The 20,827-nt window shown below is 56.4% G+C and overlaps 1 protein-coding gene across 1 annotated transcript in view; it reads right to left on the bottom strand.

Moving 5' to 3' along the window:
* Positions 1–20,827, bottom strand: part of LAMA5 (laminin subunit alpha 5) — a gene marked incomplete at its 5' end in the record, with an annotated part of 97,916 nt that overhangs the window by 17,304 nt on the left and 59,785 nt on the right. Inside the window, 30 exons of the mRNA XM_082490917.1 lie at positions 54–284; positions 534–617; positions 703–804; positions 973–1,134; positions 1,535–1,675; positions 2,243–2,387; positions 2,596–2,800; positions 3,040–3,251; positions 3,982–4,097; positions 4,914–5,053; positions 5,241–5,367; positions 5,777–5,978; positions 6,517–6,614; positions 7,141–7,249; positions 7,816–7,976; positions 8,318–8,471; positions 9,190–9,296; positions 9,399–9,541; positions 12,333–12,471; positions 14,178–14,334; positions 14,528–14,627; positions 15,318–15,423; positions 15,830–15,882; positions 16,386–16,485; positions 16,676–16,728; positions 16,950–17,087; positions 19,105–19,239; positions 19,735–19,869; positions 20,128–20,265; positions 20,639–20,779. Of these exons, the coding sequence (XP_082347043.1) occupies positions 54–284; positions 534–617; positions 703–804; positions 973–1,134; positions 1,535–1,675; positions 2,243–2,387; positions 2,596–2,800; positions 3,040–3,251; positions 3,982–4,097; positions 4,914–5,053; positions 5,241–5,367; positions 5,777–5,978; positions 6,517–6,614; positions 7,141–7,249; positions 7,816–7,976; positions 8,318–8,471; positions 9,190–9,296; positions 9,399–9,541; positions 12,333–12,471; positions 14,178–14,334; positions 14,528–14,627; positions 15,318–15,423; positions 15,830–15,882; positions 16,386–16,485; positions 16,676–16,728; positions 16,950–17,087; positions 19,105–19,239; positions 19,735–19,869; positions 20,128–20,265; positions 20,639–20,779 (4,034 nt within the window). The remainder of the gene's footprint in view (positions 1–53; positions 285–533; positions 618–702; positions 805–972; positions 1,135–1,534; positions 1,676–2,242; positions 2,388–2,595; positions 2,801–3,039; positions 3,252–3,981; positions 4,098–4,913; positions 5,054–5,240; positions 5,368–5,776; positions 5,979–6,516; positions 6,615–7,140; positions 7,250–7,815; positions 7,977–8,317; positions 8,472–9,189; positions 9,297–9,398; positions 9,542–12,332; positions 12,472–14,177; positions 14,335–14,527; positions 14,628–15,317; positions 15,424–15,829; positions 15,883–16,385; positions 16,486–16,675; positions 16,729–16,949; positions 17,088–19,104; positions 19,240–19,734; positions 19,870–20,127; positions 20,266–20,638; positions 20,780–20,827) is intronic.

Below are 20,827 nucleotides of genomic sequence, written 5' to 3'. Positions count from 1 at the left end.
GTGGCTGTTTGACCCCCCTCTGCCTGAGGCACCACATCCCCTTTCACCCCCACCTGGCAGGAGTCCCCCTGGTAGTTAGCTGGGCAAAAGCACAGCTCCACGTTGCTGGCGCGGACGCCCGTAGCTGTATCTGTTGCCATCTCCAGGACCACGCGGCGCAGGGACACGGATGAAGAGAGCTGGGAGAAGAGCGCCCGGATCTGCAGCTGTTCCAGGTTCGCCAGCACCATCATGAGCTCCTCTCTAGACACAGGGTTGTGCGTCTCCGTGTGCCTGAAGTTACTCTAGTGGGAGAAGACCTGACTTTACTGGCAGGAAGCACAGGCACCCAAACATCCAGCCCAGCCCTCCTGGGATGTGTCCCCTTTGCACAGGTGTAACAGCCCTGGCTCTTCACAGCCAGTTCTGCTGCAACCGGCAGCACCTAAAATACTGAGCTCAAAGCAACTGTACCTTCTGTCTACATGCTAATCTCGACCTTTCAGCAGCGTCTGAGCTCTTAACTTGGTACACACGTGTGTGTACGAACTCACCTCCACCAGCTGCAGCTGGCCGTGATGTACCTCCCCTGGGGACGGGTAGGTGCCTTCCAGAAACATGATGCTCATCTGATTTCCCTGGGAAAAGCAAGGAAGGTGTCAGTCACCGCCTCATCCTGCCCACGCGGTAGCAGGGGTCACCGGGGAAGTTCTCGGGCTGCACCTTCAGGATCACATCCGGGCGGGACTCCATGGGAATGAACACGTCACCCCTCCGTGGGTCAGAGTGCAGCTCATAGCGCAGGTGCCCACCGTAGGAGGAAACCTAAGGGAGAGACAGATTCCATATGTTGCTGCAAGTCCACACCACTGAGATGAGTCAGAGCTGTCCGTGTTCAACCGCAGCGTGAGCAATGCCTGAGCGTCAGTGGGCACACGTTGGTGGGATCAGGGATGTGCGTGACTGCTGGTCCAGCTGCCACCGTGCTCTTACCTGGTCCCCGAGGTAGGAGCTGGGTGCAACCCAGTAGAGCTCCTGGTAGGCATCTGGGAGGTTCTTGAGATCAGCGCGGAGGAGCTGCTCTCGCAGGCTCAGGGTCGTCGGCACTTCCTGGCGATCGCTGCTCAACAAGAGCCACCCGTTCATGTCGACAAACTGTGGGGGAAGAGCAACCGTAGATCTTCTAGTGGATCTACAGAAAGGATTTGGGTGCTGACGCTCCAGAAGAGCAAGTCCCAGAGCAGCAGAAAGGATGAGAACAGGCTCACGACCTCACATGCATCCTGATGAAGCCACTGGAAAGCTGAGCACCACCACTGCCCCCCGCCTGGCGCAGCCCCCCCATGCCATGATTTTCCACCGTATGAGACCCCGGAGACCAGGAAAAGGGGCTGAAGGTGGGAGACGGGCACAGGGAGACAAAGATAACGCTCCTCACAGTGTGTCTTCCAGAGGGGTAGGGTTAACGCAGGACAGAGACCCGAGGGCAGCAGGGAGCCAGGCAGATGGGAACACAACTGAACCCCAGGCTCTGGTGGCCCTTGGCCCCTCTCACCTCAACCCGGTGCTTCTCAGCACTGCGGCAGCGGTCGGTCGCACCGAAGCAGAAACACTTGGTGCAGCCCTTGGGGTTGCTGGCATCCAAAGAAAAAGTCCCCAGGCGGCACTGGTCACACCTCGGACCTTCCACATTTTCCTGGAAAACAAGGAAAGCTCAACAGCGTCAGCAGCTTCTCACAAGCCCTTAGTGGAGGACAGAGACAGCTGTACGAGTGATCAAAGCACCGTGATGTGACGCTGAAAGATGATTAAGCGGTCCCTGTCCAGGTTTGCTTGCACAGCACCCATCAAACATTAAATTCAGCTGCAGAAAGCACTTGTGAGCGGCTCCAGCAAAGGGCTGGAGCAGGCAGCCCAGCCGCCGGTTGAGTTACTCTGCTGTCACGCAGGAGCAGGAGTTAACAGAGCTGACAGCTTTACCTGCAACGGGGTCCGACACGGGGCGGGACCCAGACTGCCCGTCTCCCCAGTGACAGTGCAAAGAGCAAGCCCTCATGGCCAGGAAAGATGGGGAGAAGGAGTCTTTCAGGGTGCTCTGAACCCACCTCCACGTGGGGCAGGCAGGCTGCGGCACGGGCACTCTCCTCCTCCCGCCCTGCTCCCTCCGGGCACGCCGGACCCCCACAGCCCCCCGCGCCCACAGCCAGAGCAGGAGAGTGGAGCCAAGGAGAAAGGCACCGCACGAAGGCATCAAAGGACTGACCTTGCAGTGGCACTGCCCCGTCACCGGGTCGCACACGCTCGCTTCGGTGCCCGCCTGGTGGCAGTCACACCGCCGGCAGTTGGGGTAGTGGTAGTAGCCAGGGGCACAGAGGTCACACTGCCGCCCGATGATATTGGGCTTGCACCTGGAGGGGACGCGAGAGCCGCAGCGTTAGAAACCTCTGCCTTGCGCTGCTGCGCGGGGAGCAGCCGGGCTTTCAGAGCTTCACATGTTGATGAGGATTTCCCCATCCAGCACGTTTCCTCCCTGCAGCCTCCCGATGTGTCCCATCACTCCAGCGGGGAGCAGGGACGCTGCCAGACGTGCCCGGGGCCAGGACAGGGCTCCCTCACCTGCACTGCCCGCTGTCCACATCGCAGCCGGGCTCCGTCAGCTCCTGCACGCCGGGCCGAGAGCAATTGCAGTCCTCGCAGCCGATGAGGGGGTGGCAGCCGAAGGTCTGGGGCTCGCAGACAACGCACTCTGGCTTCAGGGTGTGCGGAGGGCAGATGCACTGCCCCGTCACTTCGTCACAGAGACGCGTCCCGCAGTCGCAGGCTGGAAGGGGCAGAAAAGGGGCTGGTGTTTGGTGGGGGGGAGCAAGACCCAGACAGCCCAAGGAGAGCGTGAGGCAATGGACGCAGAGCTCAGCCTCTCTGCGGGCAGCTGGGCTGCTTCCATGCAAGTGGAGCCACTACAGGGCTGGAAAATGCAGCCGTTTCCCAAATCAGCCCCAGCCCTGTAAGAGGCAAAACAGCACGTGCTGGGAAAGCAGAGTGGGAGACGGGACAACTCACGCCTACAGTTGGGGAAGCCCCAGTAGCCGGTGGCACAGCGGGAGCACTCTCGCCCGATGACGTTGGACTTGCAGGGACACTGCCCGCCGAAGGGCTCGCACTGGCTGCCCCGCGCCCCGGCCTCGTGGCACCGGCAGGGCTGCGCCCCGTTGTTGTAGAAGAGGGAGAGCGAGATGGCAGAGTCGCGGCAGAACCTCGACGAAGTGCTGGGGCTGCAGGGGAAGGCAGAAGTCACCGCGCCGCACACCCTCCCAGCCTCCTCATCACCCCAAAATCCAGCAGCAATGGGTACTGACTGAGTGGGAGGGAGAGCCCTGTGACACTGAGATCCCCCAAACACCCATAGGTTTGGTCATTAAATATGGAAAGCCTTAATCAGATCCTTCCCCTGCCACACACAGAATCACAGAATGGTTTGGGTTGGAAGGGACCTTGAAGACCATCCAGTTCCACCCCCCCACCCTGGGCAGGGCCACGTCCCCGCAGCCCAGGTTGCTCCCAGCCCCGTCCAACCCGGCCTTGAACACCTCACGGGGAAACATTTCTTCCTAATACCTAGTCTAAATCTACCTTCTTCCAGTTTGAAGACATTCCCCCTCATCCTATCCCTACACGCCCTTGTAAAAAGTCCCTCCCCACTCTCCTGGAGCCCCTTTAGGGACTGGAAGGGGCAATAACATCTCCCTGGAGCCTTCTCTACTCCAGGCTGAACCCCCCCAGCTCTCTCAGCCTGTCCTCACAGCAGAAGGCCTCCAGCCCTTGGAGCATCTTTGTGGCCTCCTCTGGACCCGCTCCAACAGGTCCATGTCTTTCCTATGTTGGGAGCTCCAGAGCTGGAGGCAGTACTCCAGGTGGGGTCTCATGAAGGGAATGGGTTTTTGCTCCCTAAGGGGTGTGCAGCCTGTGGACAGCAGAGCAGCCACCCAAAGCCAAGGGTCTCACTTGATGTAGAAGCTGTTGATGCCACAACTGCTGATGAAATCATAGGACTTGTCCAGGGGTTCCTCCTGCAGGTACTGAGAGCTGTAGCTGTCCTCGGGCACCACAAGGATGTAATCCTGCAAAGCAAGGACAAGATGGGTGAGCCAGGCTCCTTAGCTGAGCCAGACAGACACAGTCCAAAATGAGCTCACTGGTAAGTCCAAATGCACCCTTAACTTCTCATCAGCTCATCCCTTGCTGGGACAGAACATAATACACAAAGTGCCCAAGTAGTGGAAAGACCAGGGGCCACCTCTCTATTGGGCTCCGTCCATCAGGCTGCACCTAATCTAACGCTCCACATGAGGAGTAGCCCAAATTCACTGGAGTAAAAAAAGGCAGAATACTCCAGTAGGGCAGCACTGGCCGTGCTTCAGCAGAGAGGCAGGCAGTCCCTGTCATCTTAAACTTCTAGACACAAAGGCACCTGGGTTCCAATTCTGTCTTTCTGCCCTTTGTCCAAATTTTGGTCAATCTTCTAGTCCTGTTGCCTGAGAATAACAAGGGCTACCCGTTCCCACGACGAGACCTGCCTGGACAATGCTCTGCAGGTGCAAAATATTGCTGGGGCAGGAATAAAGCTTATTCTGGATTATCACAAGCTACGTATGCAAAGCAACAGCTTCAATCTCTGCCTTGGTTTGGCATCAAAACCACACAATGAAGGATAACTGTCATATACAGCTGCTGTCTGCGAATTCTGCCCTCAATTCTACACCACTAAGGTTGGAGACTGCAACTCTCTAGGGCAGTTCAGAAACTGAGCGATGGTGGGAAACATTCCTGCGGTCACACAGTGACAAAAATCCTCAGGGACAAACTCCAGCCCTGCTGGAGCCATGTGGCTGGAGCCTGGTCCAGCACGCCCAGGAGCTTCCCGGCGAGAGGCTCACCAGCCACAGCTGCTTGCCCTCTGGCACTCGAACAGCCACAGTCAGATCATTATCGGTAACATCCAGGACGATCTGGTCCTCGGAAACTACCAGGCTCCGGCACCCGTAGCCATGTGGGCAGAAAGTAGCAGTGGTCTGACCTGAAAAGACAACAAAGCTATTGGTCCCACATTTCCCTTGCCGTCCCCATCACCCCCCCCGGTCTGGAACAGGAAAGTCAATCTCGCTTCATCTTTGCGCTCCTCAGTGAACCCACAGTTATCCTCTGGCACCCGTTCCACGGCTTCTGCCTGCTAGCAGCTTCCCTCAGGTCCCTGCTCTTCTTACCTTGCCAGATACGCCCACCGTTGATTAACACTTCCACGGGGAAGGTGGGATGGTTGGGCTGGTAGTAGTGGAGGATGAAAGCGTAGCGTCCCAGGGTCTGGATCCGACTGTTAAACACAACAGCAGCCTGGCCCAAAACAGGAGAGCAAAGAGACAAAAAAACGTATCTGACACCTGCACTCACAACTGGGATATTTTTTTATTATTGCACAAATTGTGCCTTTGTTGCACAACTGTCAGGTCTTGAGACTTTTGGTGAATCAGCCCCCCGTGTCTCCCCACTCCCCCTCTAACGGTGCCACCTGCAGAGCTCTCCCTGGGAGCCCAGAGACCCAAGCAGGGTTGGATGGAGCTACGACGGGAGAGCCCAGGGGAATTACAGGTTCAGGGACAAGTTTAAAGTCCAAATTAAATTCTGAAAATGCTAAATTGTTAATTGCTAAAGCTACTTGATAGAGAAGGAAGACTTCTCCGTGCCCCTGGTGTCCAGTGTCGCAGCACCAGCAAACCAGCCCAACCCACAGCCGTGCCGCTACCTGGGGTGGCTGCAGGAGGACGAGCTCTGCAGTGGGGTCCACCGCCGTGGGAGGCCGAGGCGCAGGCTCCAGCGGGACCCCAGCCGGAGCCACGTGAACAGCCTGAGCCAGGGGGACATCGGGGGCGATGGGCAGAGCCTGCCCCCCCTCCAAAACGATCGACTGAGAAAGCTTCAGGAACCGCGAGGGAACACAGGAGCTGCTGCAAAACAAGGAGAAAACAGGAGGTAAGGATCTCCCGCGAGCCAAGGGAGAGGCTCTGGGTGTCCCGGAGGAGAAGCGCTCCCCGTAAGACCTGGCAGATTAAGAAGTATGCTGAGCTTTCTACCAGGGCCCCTGGTACTCCGGGACACGGGCTCAGCAGGAAGAACAGGAACCTTCCACAGGCTAATTCCCGCGCAAATATTTAATCAAAGCGGTGTCAACAATTCGGACGCAGTGAGTGTCTCTTGCTGTGCGTGTGCAAGCACGGGAAAGCCTATCCTGCACGACACTTGAGGGAGCGTCGGCCACGGGAGGCAGTGTGGTGTTCAGATAAAGGACCAGCAGTCCGACTTCCAGCCCTTACTCCATCGCTGCCTGCTGGCTGGACACGGGCAAGGCGCTTCCCCTCAGCCACAGGTTTCTTTCTGCTGTGCCAAGAACTGAAAAGGCTCCAAACCCGAGGGAAGTGAGGGCAGCAACTGCTTTTGGAAACAGCCACATTCAGGCTAAGACCCCCAGGGACCCGAGACTCTTACCTGTTGGATGAGAACGTGCCATGGACACTGATGCAATGCACCTTCGGCTCGATGAACTCCACGGTGAACTGCGCAGCGGGTATGAGGTACACTTTGTGCTGCCGCACGGGAAAGAGAGAGACACCCGGTTACGTGCCAGCCTCTGCCGCTGGGAGCCTACAGCAGTTCTTGTGCCCACCAGCCATCAGGCTGACCACGCTAAGCATCTCCTTATCAGACACGTCAGCTAATGCGTGGCAGGTCACACCTCTGTCTACTGCCCCTTCTTCCTTGGCACAAGCACTGCGGCATTATAGGACTCCCACATATTTATGGGATTCTTCTATTCTTAGCTAAGCAGCTGTGAATGCCTTCAAGGTAAACCAGGAGTAGGCGCTGCCACGCTGCTGCAGAGCTCCCTCTGCAAAGAGCAGCTGCTTCTCCCCGTCTTCTCCCAAAGCCCAGTCCCATGACCTGCTTCAAAACACACCACTGACCACCTTCACCTTGGACTGCTCATGACATAGACCTAAGATCTAGTATCCGGGACCAACAGGACTAGAAAAGCCTTCTCCAGGCTAGGTATCGCTCCTGCCTCTCCTCCCTGCGACCTGCCACCAGAGCTGCCCTTGCAGGGAGCCTTACCAGGAAGAAGTCGGCCAGATCAGAGGTGAACTGAATGGTGGCCTCTGATGTAAGTTCAAAAGTTGCCATGCGGCTCTGGGAATCTACGGCAATCCCTCGACAAAGGAAACTGTAAGAGAAACACAGATTTTGAAGCCAGCCTTGAGCTGGGTCATGACCCATTTCTTGTCTTGCCAACTGTATGTCCTGAAGGTATTTATACAAAGTCTCTGTAAATCTTTTGATGCCTTTTCTGGCAAGTCATAGGAGTGAAGTTTCCCAAGGACACCCCAGACATTTATTTCCTATTGCAAAGGTTGCAGTCTGAAGTCAGACACTTCTACAGTAAGGGGCATGGTTTGACCTGCACCAACAGCTTCAATAAACCTGCCTGTAGGACATTCCCTAAATGAGGGCTCCTACCAACCTACCCGGCTGTAAATGGAAGCAACAGATAATCTCCTGGCAGAGGCATTAGAGGACTACGTTAGCACAGGTATGTATTTCCCAGGGATGGCTAATCACTAAAATCCATGTCCAGCTAGAACGAGCTTGGGCATGCACAGCTTAGATGTACAAAGCTGAGCCATTGCTTTGTTCATGCGATAAAGCAGAAAAACATCAACTAGGGAGGGATCTGTCCGTGCCACGTCAGAGGAGGACAGAACCCCTTCTCCTTCTCAGAGATGGCCGTACCTGTAGACACACGGGTAGAAGATGAACGTGCCCTGCTGCATGGCTAAGTGCGGCGAGCTCACAGCAACACCCACTGTCTGCAAAGCATTGGTGTTGGCGTACTCCACCACCAGCACGTATTTCCCAGGCTGGGCAATAGGCAGGGCCAGCTGGACTTCCACCTGGAGGACAGAGAGACGACTGAGCAGGGGTCTCCTGTCCCACTCCCCGTAGTGGGAGGATGCAGGATGCCCGTGCTACAAACCAGCCTCCTCTGCAGCTGAGGGGACATTGGGCCAACTCTTACCACACGCCACGCGTGCCCTTGCAAGCCCTTTGCAGGTGAGACACTGCTTTTGGGTGCCTCGAACACCAGGGCATGCAAGCCGCAAGACTGAGGGGGCAACAGTGGGGTGTGCATGGGTGAAAAGCCCCTTCGGTGTGTGTCAAGCACCAGATGGTGGGAGCAGAGGGACGAGTGCCGCGGAGCCCACGTGAGGGATGAAACAGAAGTGCCACTCACATCACTGCCGCTGCATGTCGCCATCCGAGGATGGGAGGGGGTGAGCTGCTCTGTGGGACACACTCTGGGTAAGCGGTTGTCCAGCCTGCACACCGCGTCCACCCCTGACGCAGCCGGGAAGCCGTCCACAGACAGGTACTTATACAAGAGGCAGCTAAAAGCATTAAGAAGAAACATTGCAAAGTACGGTTGTTACATCATGATGCTAAGAGTCACGAGCACCCGTGCAGCCTGATCCCAGCAAAATTTGCAAAAGGCTTTGGTCCAGCATGAGGGTTCCACTGCCCAAAGGAGCACGTCTGGTTCGTGTGGAGCAGGAGATAGTGTACTACAGGACCAGTGAGGGCAGTAACAAAATGAAGCTTCTCCCCTCGCAATGTGCTTTATCTTGGGGACCATTGCTATAGTGGAGGGGACAACTGGTGTCCAGAACCCAACCAGCCTTCCTGCCACCATAGACAGAGAGGTCCTGGCAGCACAAACAGATGCACTGAGATGCTCTAAGTGCTACCAGACTCTGCTCATTAATTTTAAATAGCCCAGCAAGACTCATTGTCGCCATTGACCAGGGCTGTTGACTGACATCCAACCCAGCACTGGGAACGCAGCCTAGCAGAGGAGAGGGCTATGGTCTTACGGGGTGAGCTGGCCCTCCAGGGTCCATGAGAACACACAGACTGACTGTGCCACTCATGAGGAGATCCGTGCGTTGGTGCAGGTTCAGCAGGCTTTATCAGCCACGGCAAGGTGCTCCATTAAACAGTTTTACTGCACCCAGACCCTCTCAGAGTGTGGACCGTATATATTTCTTAACCCCAGGACAAGAGGAGCTGAGTAGGTCCCACACAGCACAAAGATGTGGAGATCCTTACTTCTGGGTGGCTTGTTCAGGGGCTGGCTGGTAGGTACATGGCTCCGTGACCTTTAGCTGCAGTATTGGAGCTTCATAGTATGAGCTGGGTAGCAAAACCAGATAGTCCTAGGAGGAGAGACAGGAGAGTTGGTTATGTTTGGGACGCTTGCCCCAGGGGGGGCTGCTGAAGCCCCCTGTGGCGGATGGAGCACGGGGGCTGGTCCTTACCAGCAGCACACCCTCTGCTTCAACAACCAGAGACCAAGTGTTGGGGTTGAGTACGAAGGGCTCCCCAAAGCTGTTCTGGGGGACGGTGACAAAGGCTGGCTCCGTGCTGGGAGCAAAGACAATCTGCTTGGTCTGCTCTGTACCTGCAGTGGGAGGGATAAGAGGCTGTGACGGGACCGGGATGGAAAACCTGGGGCTGCAAATAGGCAGCTACGCTCAGGGAAGCAGCTCTGTAGTGCAGCGGGGAGTCCCGGGCTCCTGCTCTCTTGGCGCTGCCGTAGCAGATGCACCACAATCCCACACTGTCTTATAAGAGAGACATCCACTCTGAATCTGCTCAGTAGCTTAATGGGAGGGAAAAACCAAATAAATCACTGCAATCCTTTATACACAGTGTGCTCTGCACCCCTGGACTGCAAAGCACGCAGTATTGCACGCCAAGGAGCGTTTTGCCAGCTGAAGAAGGAAGGAACTCATCTGTGAAGAATTTATTCTGAGACAGACAAAAAGAATTGCCCAGATGTGTTCGTCCTTAGGCATATTCTGACCCCAGCCCCACAGGTGAGATACCTGTCTTCTGGCAAACTCGCAGACCCCCAAGCTGTGCTCCCGTCTTTCTTGCTGGCCACAGACTCTGCACCCGAGATTCGGATATTAATTTTAACTGACAGGACAGAACGGGGATCAGGCCTGATCCCGCTGCTGGTGAGCAGCTCCTTGGCTCAGCTGACACAGTCCCATAACGTTTGATCTCATCAACTTTGGATGCAGTAACGATACAGCACCTAGAAGCAGACTGTCTGCCTGTCTAGCAGTCTCAGGAGCGTTTTGAAGAGCAGAGGTGAGAGGCATTCCCTGCGTATGGCTGCATGACGAGCAGACGAGATGAAGGAGGAAGTGGGGAACGCGGCACCCTGACTATCTGTGTGTGGTACCCGGGCATCAAGGCATGATGCAGAGGGCAGAAGCTAAAGCAAGGGCTCGTGCTGCTGCTGGGATGGGGGAGCCCCTTCCCACGCGTGCTGGCCCTGCGCCGTGCCTGGCGTCAGCTGGGGCCGAGCCCCCGCTTTCTGCGATGGGAAGCAGAGATGCGGATGCAAGGAACGAAGAGATTTCCCTGAACGGGCAACGGGGTAGATTTCTTGACCAGCTGAAGCTTCACATGAGATGATACACAGCTCAAACTGAGCAGGCTTCTGGAGGCGGGGTGGGAGCAACCGGTCTGCAAATCATATACTTGGAAAAGGCTTCCCTTTTTGCAAGCCACATCTTCCAACTTATCTTCTTCCCAGGCTCCTTGTCCTTTACCACGGGAAGCCCACACCACCCAGGCAGAAGGTGGCTCAGCATTTCTGGAGCCGATGTGGCCTTATCAAGGAAGCTGCCCTCCCGGATCCCGCTGCTGGTGCGTCACTCTGGCGCTAGAAAAATCAGATGTTGCTTCTGAGCAAGGAGGGAAGCATATTATAAGGCAAACGAGCTCTGCTGCTGGACAGGACAGACTAAATACTTCCTGACCTTTGGTGGGATCCTAAAGCATGAGCACGGCTCATGCTTCTCTTGTCTTTCTGCTGCGTAATACAACTGGCCATAAAAATAATCAGCTATTCTTCTCAAAAAAAAAAAAAGTAGAAAAATAATAACTTGGCATTTCAACTTGCATATCTCATCAAAGGCAAAAAACACCTTCAAGACAGTGGAGAGAACTTCACACACTGATAAATTAGGTAGCTGGTGTCGACAGCTGTGTGCTGTGCACATATGGTCTGGAAGGAGAGCTTCAGCGGGACGATGTGGCTGTAGCATCCGAAGGGGTAAAATCAATCAGCCAACCATCCACTAGGGCGCTTGCGTGGCCTCAGGTCTGTCCCCACGCAATCTTGCTCATATTGATTCCCAGAATATTTGTTGTCCAGGTCTCTGGGCTTGTTCAGCCATCTTTTGGTGGCTCTTCTTCCTCTCCAGCAGCTCATGGCTTCATAAGGAGACATTGCAGCAGAGTGCAATGCCTATATAACGTGTGCAACTCCACGCCACTTCCAAACCCCGCGCCACGTGTGAAGCCAGCAGCCCGCTTTGGGAGAAGCGCAAGGCAAGAGCAGGACTGCTGCATGAGGACACCTGCGAAATAAGGCCATATCCAGCTGCCACAGTTTGGATCCAGTTTGGTTTTGCGGAAACTCAGTTCTGCCTGGGGCACTGGGGTGATCTTGTCCCGTGCTGGAAAGGCCGTATGGAATCGTACAGCAGCCATACCTCACACCAGCCTGGCTGCCAACGGTCCTCAGTGCGCGGCCCCAGGACTGGGGACCAGCGTGCTGCTGCTTTGTTAAATAAGGGGAGCTGCAAACTCGCATCAGCCTTTCCATCGGAAGGGCAGGACTAATGGGATAAAGCCATATGGAAGCGTCTTCTGGAAAGGATGATGCAGAAGGCTGCCTGGGGTGGGGAAGAGGTGGCGATGATGCAGGGGAGCAGAGCGGTCTGGGATCCTTACCTCTCCTTCGTGGCTGATAAGCTGTAATTTTGCCATACACAGTGGCCCCTCCTGAATTAATATACCTCAGGATGACATGGAACAGATAGAGCTCTGCCTCCTTCACGTCTACAGTGACTCTGATTTTATTCTGCAAAAAGCAAAAAAGCACACGGGGCACACGTCACTGGGGGGGCAGCTCCTGGTGGCTCACCCGCTCCGCGGGAGAGCCTTACCCGCCTGCCTACCTGCCTGCCTGCCTGCCTGCCTCTCTTCCCCCTCCCTCGACATCCCACGGCACGGCTCTGGCCGGCCACCTGAGACGGGCACGCCTGAGACGGGCACACTTGGGATGGGCACGCTTGGGATGGGCACACCTGGGGCAGGAGAAGGGGCAGAGGAGCAGTGTCGCAGCGTGGGACGCTCTGAGTTAGTCCAGAAGTGAAAAATGCACTTACAGTTGCCACAAACATTAAACTTTCCTTCCTCAACGACCGAGACCCTCCCTTCCACACTGGCGGGCCCCCGGCTGACGTAGCGGAAGACGAGGCGGAAGAGGTCGGGGGAGGTCACATTGAGAGTCACCACTACCTTGGGCTGGTGGGAGAGAGAAAGGGGAGAGAAGCAGAGCACACCTTCAATTACCTCCACCGCCGACAGCTACCAGCCCAAGCGCAGCCGCTCGGCTCACTGCTCCCAAAGCAACATGCCACAGCGCAAGGAGGAGACAAGCACACCGGCCCTACTGCACAGCCACGGCACGGGCGCCTCGCGGCGCCGTCCCTTCTGGGGCAGCCACCAAGGAAGCGACCTGCCTGCGGGAAGGGGGTGGAAAGGCTCTGCCCACATCTGGAAGATGCTCTGGCACAGCGGGTCGGTTCGGCTATCCCTGGGGCACACGCCATGCCAGAGGAAAAGTTTTAAGAAGTTCTTGCTTTTGTTCCCGGCGTGTTGCTTTTGGGCTTTGTGCCGTAACCAGCCAGCGGGTATCAAACGCTGAAGCACCTGCCCTCACGTTCACGGGGCTCTGCCCGGACGCCTACAGAGGAGGCTGCAAATTGAGCTGGTGCCTCATCCTCGGGAACCCGCAATGCTGAGGGCTACTGGTACTAACGGAGTGTGCCACTGATGGGTGCGTCAGCCCTCCGCCTGCTCGGACCACGTTCAGGAAGACCTCGGTTAAGCAGATGCTTAAGTCCGACCCATTTGAAAGCGATCTAAGCACGTGCTTAAACACCCTCCTGCCTACGGGGCAAAGCTGGGCTCTGCCCAGGGAGACTCCTCATGAGGGCTCTGCGATCCTCGAAGCTCCAGTTACACACCGTCTTCGCACTGGAGAGCAAACTGGAAGGATCTTGCAGAGAGCAAACTACAGGTGAGACCTGCCAGCAGACAGCCACGTGCTATCCCTTTAAGGCCTATTTCTATCTCAGATGTCAACACTGGATGCAAAACGAAAGCCATGAGCTCCATCCTTAAGCTTTAAGGCTGGGGTTTTCTCAAGGGAGCCTATGGAAGTTTGTTGCTTAGCTCCTACGTACAAATTCAACAGGAAATGACTAAACATATAGGGCCTGCTGTTATTTCACCTAAGCATGACAAAAGTGCAGAAAATTGAAGGTACACACACCAGAATAAGGAACATCTAACACGGGACAAGACTATCAGGGAATCGCTGCCCTGCATCCCATGCCCAAACACACACACGGAGGCGACACTTCGCAGGGGCCGTGCAGAAGAAGAATCCACCAAGGAGAAAAAAGGGTCAACAGGTGAAATAGCTTCACTCACAGGGCTCAGACAACTCCGGGTTAGTGTAAACCATCGTTACAGCAAACCATCTAACAGCAAGAGCGGAGGCAGAACGGTCACGAGAGGTCCGAGCTGAACATGGCAGCTAAGGAGGAGCTAATTTATTTTTGGAAAAGGGAGGGAAGGTTACGCAGAGTTGCAGGAAAGAGCAGAGTCAGATGAAAGAGCCGCAAGAAAACCCAGAGACAGTGTTTATAGACATCCCTGTAAGTAATCACCAAGCTACCACCTTTGTCTAACCGGATTAGGATGTCAGGGGATTCCCAATTTAGGATCTTTCCCCTCGTCAGTCTATGCCGTCCCCAGCACTACAGGAAATATCTGCGCAAACAGGCTATATATATACTATGCTGTTTATGTTGGCCATCGTGTGACTTGGGGGGGGTTGAGAAGCACTTGGGGTGAAAGATGCGTGCCAAAAGCACGTCAGTCCTCCACCGGCCGCATCCTCCCCAGGGGGAGCGGGGCTGGGACGGAGACACCAGGCGTACCTGGATGGAGGACATCTGTGCGTATCCTCGCCAGCTGAAGCCCTCAAACTCCAGGGGGTTGTAGCCGAAGCGCACAGCCCGCCCGGCCGGCGTGGTGCCTTCCTCCAGCTCGAACTTCAAGTGGTGAAGGTCAGGGAAATAATGGTCCCGCGCGGGCCTGGGGAAGAGAGGGAGCACCGTTACCTGCTGGGCTATCTGGAGGGAGAGGCAAGAGGACACCTCCGCCAGGCACGCGGCTGATGTGGCAGCAGCCCAGACGATGAGGTCCCCATCCTCGTGGTGGCCGAGGACACCGTTCCCGAGAACAGGAGATGCAGCACCCCGAGGTGCATCTCCCGCTGGCAGCTTACTGGGTGCAGGTGGGGCCGCGTGTGCTCTGCCGGCAGCGACAAGCTCCGCTCCGCTCCTCGCAGGATGGCCCCAGAGACCCGCCGACGTCGCACCGGCAGCCTGCGGGCAGGAAGCGCCTGTTTACATTCCCGCCGCACTAACGAGCTCCCGCTCACTAATCAAAGGCGCGCCCCAGCGGGCGGGGAGGCCGGGGCCACTATTTTTATTCCATTGTATCCGTTTTCATATTGGCCCCAGCCCCACTTGGACCTGCTCCTCTTCCACCTCAGCGCCGAGCTATTTCCAGACGGCCACAGGAGGAACGAGGTCTGCAAACCCTCAGCCGCGGCGCTGCCGCCAGCAGCAGCTTTGCTCCCTCTTCCCAGCCCGGCCAGGACCGCGGGGGCTGGCTGAGAGAGGCCGGATCTCCTCCTTTCCCTCTTCCCATGGGCATCATGGAGAGCAGCCAACCCCACATGTCCGTGCCCACCTGCTCCCAACGGGAGGAAGGAGTAGAGTTGCAAGGACATGGCCAGTGGTTCCAACACAACAGTTTCTGGCACCCACGGGGGAACCTTTCCTGGCCCTTCATTCCCCAACCTGACGGACCTGTGCCCAACGATGGCAAAAGCATGACCTTAGGTCTCCAGATCCACAGCAAGACCCAGCCCCTGCTCTGGGCCTGGTATGATCAAAAGCAAGAGGTGGGACACGTCCTGCCCCTTCTCTCCAAGGCCAATAGTCAGTTGGTAGACGCAGACCTGCTGGTGGCCCCCCTCCTCCACCCAACACAGCACGAAGGGGGCTCACCTTGGCAGCCAAAGTAATTTGCGTTCTCCATATTGAAGTAGCCGTCTTTGCACGCTGAGCAGAACTGGCCGCAGACGTTCGGTTTGCAGAAACACTGCCCGTCGCCCTAGGAGAGAGCAGGCATGGGGGCTCACTCCCACCCGGCGCTCGTCACAGCTAAGCCGTTTCGCAGTTATTTGGGTCTTGGTCTGAGACACTGGAGAAGCATTTTGCGTTTTACGCTCTACATTGCTTCCTGCGCGTGGGTGGGCCAGATAAGGGCCAGATAAGTTAAATTATCCAACAATGCAGGCAAACAAAAATCCAGGCATCCTGGGCCAGAGCCAGAAATATTTAGGTGCCTAATTTATGACAGGTCTTAATCCTGTGTTCTCAAGCAAACCCAGATTGTGGTGCAACCTTTGAGAGCTCAGCGTCGGGACAGGCCCGTCCAGCAGCTGCTGGGAGAGACGGAGCTCAAACACTCCCAAGGCAGCACAAGCTCGGAGGTGCCTGGAGAGGAGCAAACCCACCTGCTGGCACTCCGCGATTCCGCTGACGGTGCCCTTGGTATCACACTTGCAGCCTGGAGAGAGGGAGATGAACAAGAAAGGCAGAATCAGCCCCCAAGAAGAAGCCTGATGGGGGACAGTACCCACCACACCAGAGGACACTGGGACGAGAGGAGCTGGGAAGTGGTCAAGGAGAGGGTAGCGCTGCACAAGAGCAGTCTTTTCATTTTGGACAGCTGGTGTTGAGGACACAAGTGCCAAAGACATTTGCCTTTTCTGCACGTTTGGCCACGAAAAATTAAGTGTGCGGTCTGCAGGGAGGGCTGAGAATGACACAACTCATTGCACGAGCCCTGTGTTTCATCCCAAGCAAAAAGCCCCAGGCTCCAGCCTGTCCCCTCTCCACGTTGGGGTTACCCAGACCACTCCAGCTTTGACATGTCACTTCAGGGTCACGAAAGAAGGAAGGGTATCACCTCCCTCCAGCACCGATGGTCCCCACTGGCTTGGGGTTGGGTCTTGCACCACTACAGCACGGAGGGGACTTTTTGGGGCCACGCAAATGCCGTTTCCTTACTCGTGCAGCCGTAGGGGTTCTCTGGAGTCAGGTTCCAGTACAAGGGCTTGCATCTGTCGCAAGCCGGGCCTTCGACGTACGCCCGGCACGCGCAGGAGCCCTGGGGAGAGGGACGGGGAGAGAAGAGCAGGTGAGAATCTGCAGCGGGGGGGGCGGACCTGGCGTCTGCTCCTCTGCTGTGCGCAGGGGCTGCTCTCGGGCTGTGTGCGGGCAGGACTTGGCCCAGAGGGAGTAAAAGGGGATCACACAAAAATGACCTGCCGGGGTCGGTGGGGTTATTTGACACTCACCGGGGCCAGCGAGGGATCCGCAGCCACCAACCCCGCCGGGTTACAGGAGCCCACTAGAAGAGAGAGGCACAAGGAGGCATTTATAAGAAGAGCGCTCGCGCCCCAGCTGCTCCTACGGGCGGTTATTTCTCCCCTTGCAAAGCTCTTGGGGGACGATAAGCCCATTCCAACCCAACCTGTTCTACGATTCGACGATTTACCAGCACCGCACGCTATGTCCCACGACACCGGAGCCCTCCCCCCCCCCCCATCAAGAAGGAGAAGCGGGGGGTACCTTCACAGTGCGGAAACCCGTAGGCGCCCGGCACGCAGCTATCGCAGCGCAGCCCCGTCACTTTGGGCCGGCAGCTGCACTGCCCCGTTTCCTGGTCGCAGGTGCTGTGCAGAGAGCCCTCCCGGGAGCACTGGCAAGCTGCAAAAGAGGGGAGAGCGACTGCTGGAGCTGCAGCGCAGCGCAGGGGGACTCCTGCGTTCACGGCTTCCCACCAGCAACCTCCTTTGTCCGCCTGACCTTCACCACCAGCAAAGCAGCCCGAAACACGGGTTATAAATAACATACACACTCATTCTTTGCTTTTGGTTAAAAACATCCCATCTTTTAAGAAAAACAATAGAAGCCGCAATGTTTATCACACCTATTCATGTACATTTATGCGTATTTCAGGACGGGGCAGGGGGAGCACTTTTGTTTAAGGAGAAGCGGAATGTGTGATCTCACCCCCAAAAGGTCAGCAACCAGTGACAGATCAGACCCTACAAAAGCCCATTTGCACCCAAACACCCAAGAGCAGCGTTTGGCCATCAGGGCGCCTTGCGGACGCTGTGCGTGAGCCGCGGGCTGACACCGCGGCCACGGCACTGCCGGCAGCGGAGGGCAAGGGCAGAGCAACGGCTCCGCGGCTCCCGCGCGCCCTGCCGCCTGCGAACGCACGCAGGGATCCCGCCGCCCTATCGCATGAAAGGTCAGCGAGCTGCCCGGGAGCTGCCCATGCCCGCCTTGCCCAGCCAGCATTCCTCAAATCCCTGCCAAAGGGGACGCTTTAGGCTGACACCCCCAGAGCGGCTAACAGCAAAACATCGTTCATAAAAGAACAGATTAAAAATCAAATAAAATGAGGTTCTCCTCGTCTTTCCTCGCTGCGACTCCTCTGCAGCTCTGCAATTTGGACACTGTTTCATGAGACAAAAAAAAATAAAATAGTGACTACTGAACTCCTGGGAGACCGTTTCGTCTGTGCCTCCAGCCCCTTCAAAGGCATATTGCCGACATCAGCGTTTGGGAGCAGCGCTCTGCCAGCTGGCTGCGGCTCAGGCGTCTACATTTAGTACGGTGCAAGAGGGTGATGATGCTCTTTTGTTGCTTCAGGGAAATTGTATCACAGATTATTTTTTAACGAGCAGTAAATTCTTGCCGGGAGACATAAGAGTACATCTGGCTTCCAGTCGGACTGCCGACAGGGAGGGAGATGGGGACACTCTGCCCAGAGCTGGGAGAGCTGTTCAGAGCATGTGGGGCCACAGGCACAGCTCAGCCCCAGCACGGCTCAGCCCCGGCACAGCTCAGCCCCGGCACGGCTCAGCCCCGGCACGGCTCAGCCCCGGCACGGCTCAGCCCCGGCACAGCTCAGCCCTGGCACGGCAGCTCTGCTCCAGGAGCCATGCAGTGCCCAGGGAAATGGAAGCAAAGCTCTCGCCATGCCAGCAGACACCTTGAATTTGGGGCTGCCGTGAAACCCCAAATCCCGATCCTCATTGTTCATTCACCCCGTTCTACAACTGTACTCCTGTTGGTTTTTCAGCACCGTTCCCTCCTCCTGCGCATTGGCATGACCCAAGGTGGAGTCATGAAGAGCCTGGACGTGTGACATGAGCCACGTCTGAGCACCTCATGGCACCAGGGTATGACCTGAACACGTGGTTTGAGACTTTGCTTACTCCCCTCAGAGCCCCGCTCCCTCCGGCTGCGGGCGCTCAAGCCTGAGGACAGCCGGATGCAATTCAGCACACGTTTCATCGCACATCTGCACACAACGCTTTCACAGAGAGAGTCCAAACCACAGCTGCTCCCCAAGTCATACTCTGTAGGTCTCTTTCTTAATAGGTCGCTAGATTACGAAGCCATACGCCCAAACTGGGTCTTATTTCCAAAGCCAGCAGGCAGACCCAAGCTCCTGCTGTCAGTGACGGTGACTGAACCGGGGGAGGCAAACCGCACGGCTTTTTGGGAAGCATTTCTTGGAGATGTTCACTCATTATAGAGTATGCCTGTCAGATGAGATAGCCAGGTGAACTGCGCTCAGGAAAACTGATCCCTGCTGCAAGAGCCGACTGTACTCCTATACAACCCTGGGAGATGGGTTAGGAAAAGGAAAACCATTACAAAGCCAGTGGCAGCAGCTATTCCCTTCCCTCCGATGGGGGTTACTCACGCGTGCAGCTGGGGTACCCATAGAAGCCCAGGGCACACTGGTTGCAGGTGTGTCCCGCAAAATTCACGTGGCATCGGCACTGGCCAGCGGGGCTGCAGTTGTTGTCCACCGCACCTCGGGAATCGCAGGAGCAAGCTGTAAGAGCGGGGATCTCAATAATCTGATGAAACGTGCGATCCGTGGCCAACCTCTGCTGGTTTGAATTGACATTCAGCCCCACAGGAATTAGCCATTTACATCGGAACTAAATTAATTTCTTAACCCCCTGGAAAGACAGGCAATATTTTCAGCTAGAGTCGTGGCCATAGTAGAAAAATGACACTGGGGGTTTTTTACAGCCCATTCAACGTTTCTCAGCAGTTTAATAGGTTAATGCACTAAAAAGACAGACAAAAAAAGGTGTAAGCTGAGACACCAGGTCACAGCGGGGTTGTGATGACGAAGCGTGACTGATAAGAACTGCTTTGTCTTCCAGGCTTTGGCATGATCCACGACCCCCAGAATCAGCCTGCCGAATTCACAGTGCAAACCACACGGGTTTTGATCTTGAGAAACACCAACGTCTTGCAAAAATAGGCGTGTTTTTCAGCAGGTGACAGACCAGCAGGAACAGAACGCCAAGGTCCTTACCGTAGCAGTGGGGGTAGGAGTGGTGCCCGGGACTGCACTGCTCGCACCTCGGCCCAGCAAATTCGGGTCTGCAGAAACACCTCCCGGCGGAGTCGCAGCCTCCCGGCAGCGTCCCGACCGCGCTGCAGCCGCATACTGCAACACAGAGAAACCGTCTGCCCCATGCTGGGAGCACGGGGGCAAAGCTCATGGCAATACATTGAGGTTTTCTTCCTGAGGTTCTCAGATGGGCGTTTAGGTCCTGCTCTAAGCGTCCAAACTGCCGATCTCTGCCCACTGCATATATCCTCTAAAACGCCCACAAACCCACTTCTCAGTCCTCCTTCAGAACGCTGCCAGAAGACTCTGGCTTTGTGCGTACCCACCCGGTCCCACGGGAGGACAGATACGCACGCTGGCACAGAGGGTAGTTGAAGTAGCCGGGAGCGCACTGGTCACACAAGTGCCCCTCAAATCCCGTTCGACACAGACACTGCCCCGTCTCGCTGTCACAGGTGCCATCGTACTGACCGGGGCCGGAGCACTGGCAGGCTGGAAAGCAACAAGAGCACTAGTAAATAAACAGCTTCTTCCTCTTTCCCCTTCCTAGGAAAGGAACCAGTTCCTCTGGGGTAGAAACGCAGTCACTGGAAAAACCACGTGGGACACAGCTGACACCAAGCACGCCTGGCCCAGAGCTCACATCCACAGGGAATTTCTTGAGAGCCCCCCACAAGCCGGGAGGACGCTGGAGGGTCAGGGCTGGGTGGAAAATGCCAGCAAAAGTCATGGGAATTTGTCGCTCAGAAGTGGGGCTGGAGAATTCCTCCTCCCCAGCGCGAGCGGAGGCCGGGGAGAGGCACGCTCGTCCCCAGCAGGGAGGCGAGCAGGGCGAGCCTGGGGCCGCTGACCCCGAGTCACTCACGCTGGCAGCTGGGTCCGTAGTGGCCTGGGGCGCACTGGTCACAGTGTGTTCCCTGGAAGTTGGGTTTGCACACGCACATCCCCACCCGAGGGTCTTTGCGACAGGCGTTGCCTTCTGTCCCACCGGCGTAGCAGTCGCAGTCTGGAGCGGGGACACAGAATCACAGGATGGTGGGGGCTGGCAGGGACC

The sequence above is a fragment of the Vanellus vanellus genome, assembly GCF_965231255.1.
Source record: "Vanellus vanellus genome assembly, chromosome: 15".
Lineage (NCBI taxonomy): Eukaryota > Metazoa > Chordata > Aves > Charadriiformes > Charadriidae > Vanellus > Vanellus vanellus.
Note: the sequence above shows the minus strand (reverse complement) of the source record. Positions and strands in the feature narration are given on the sequence as shown.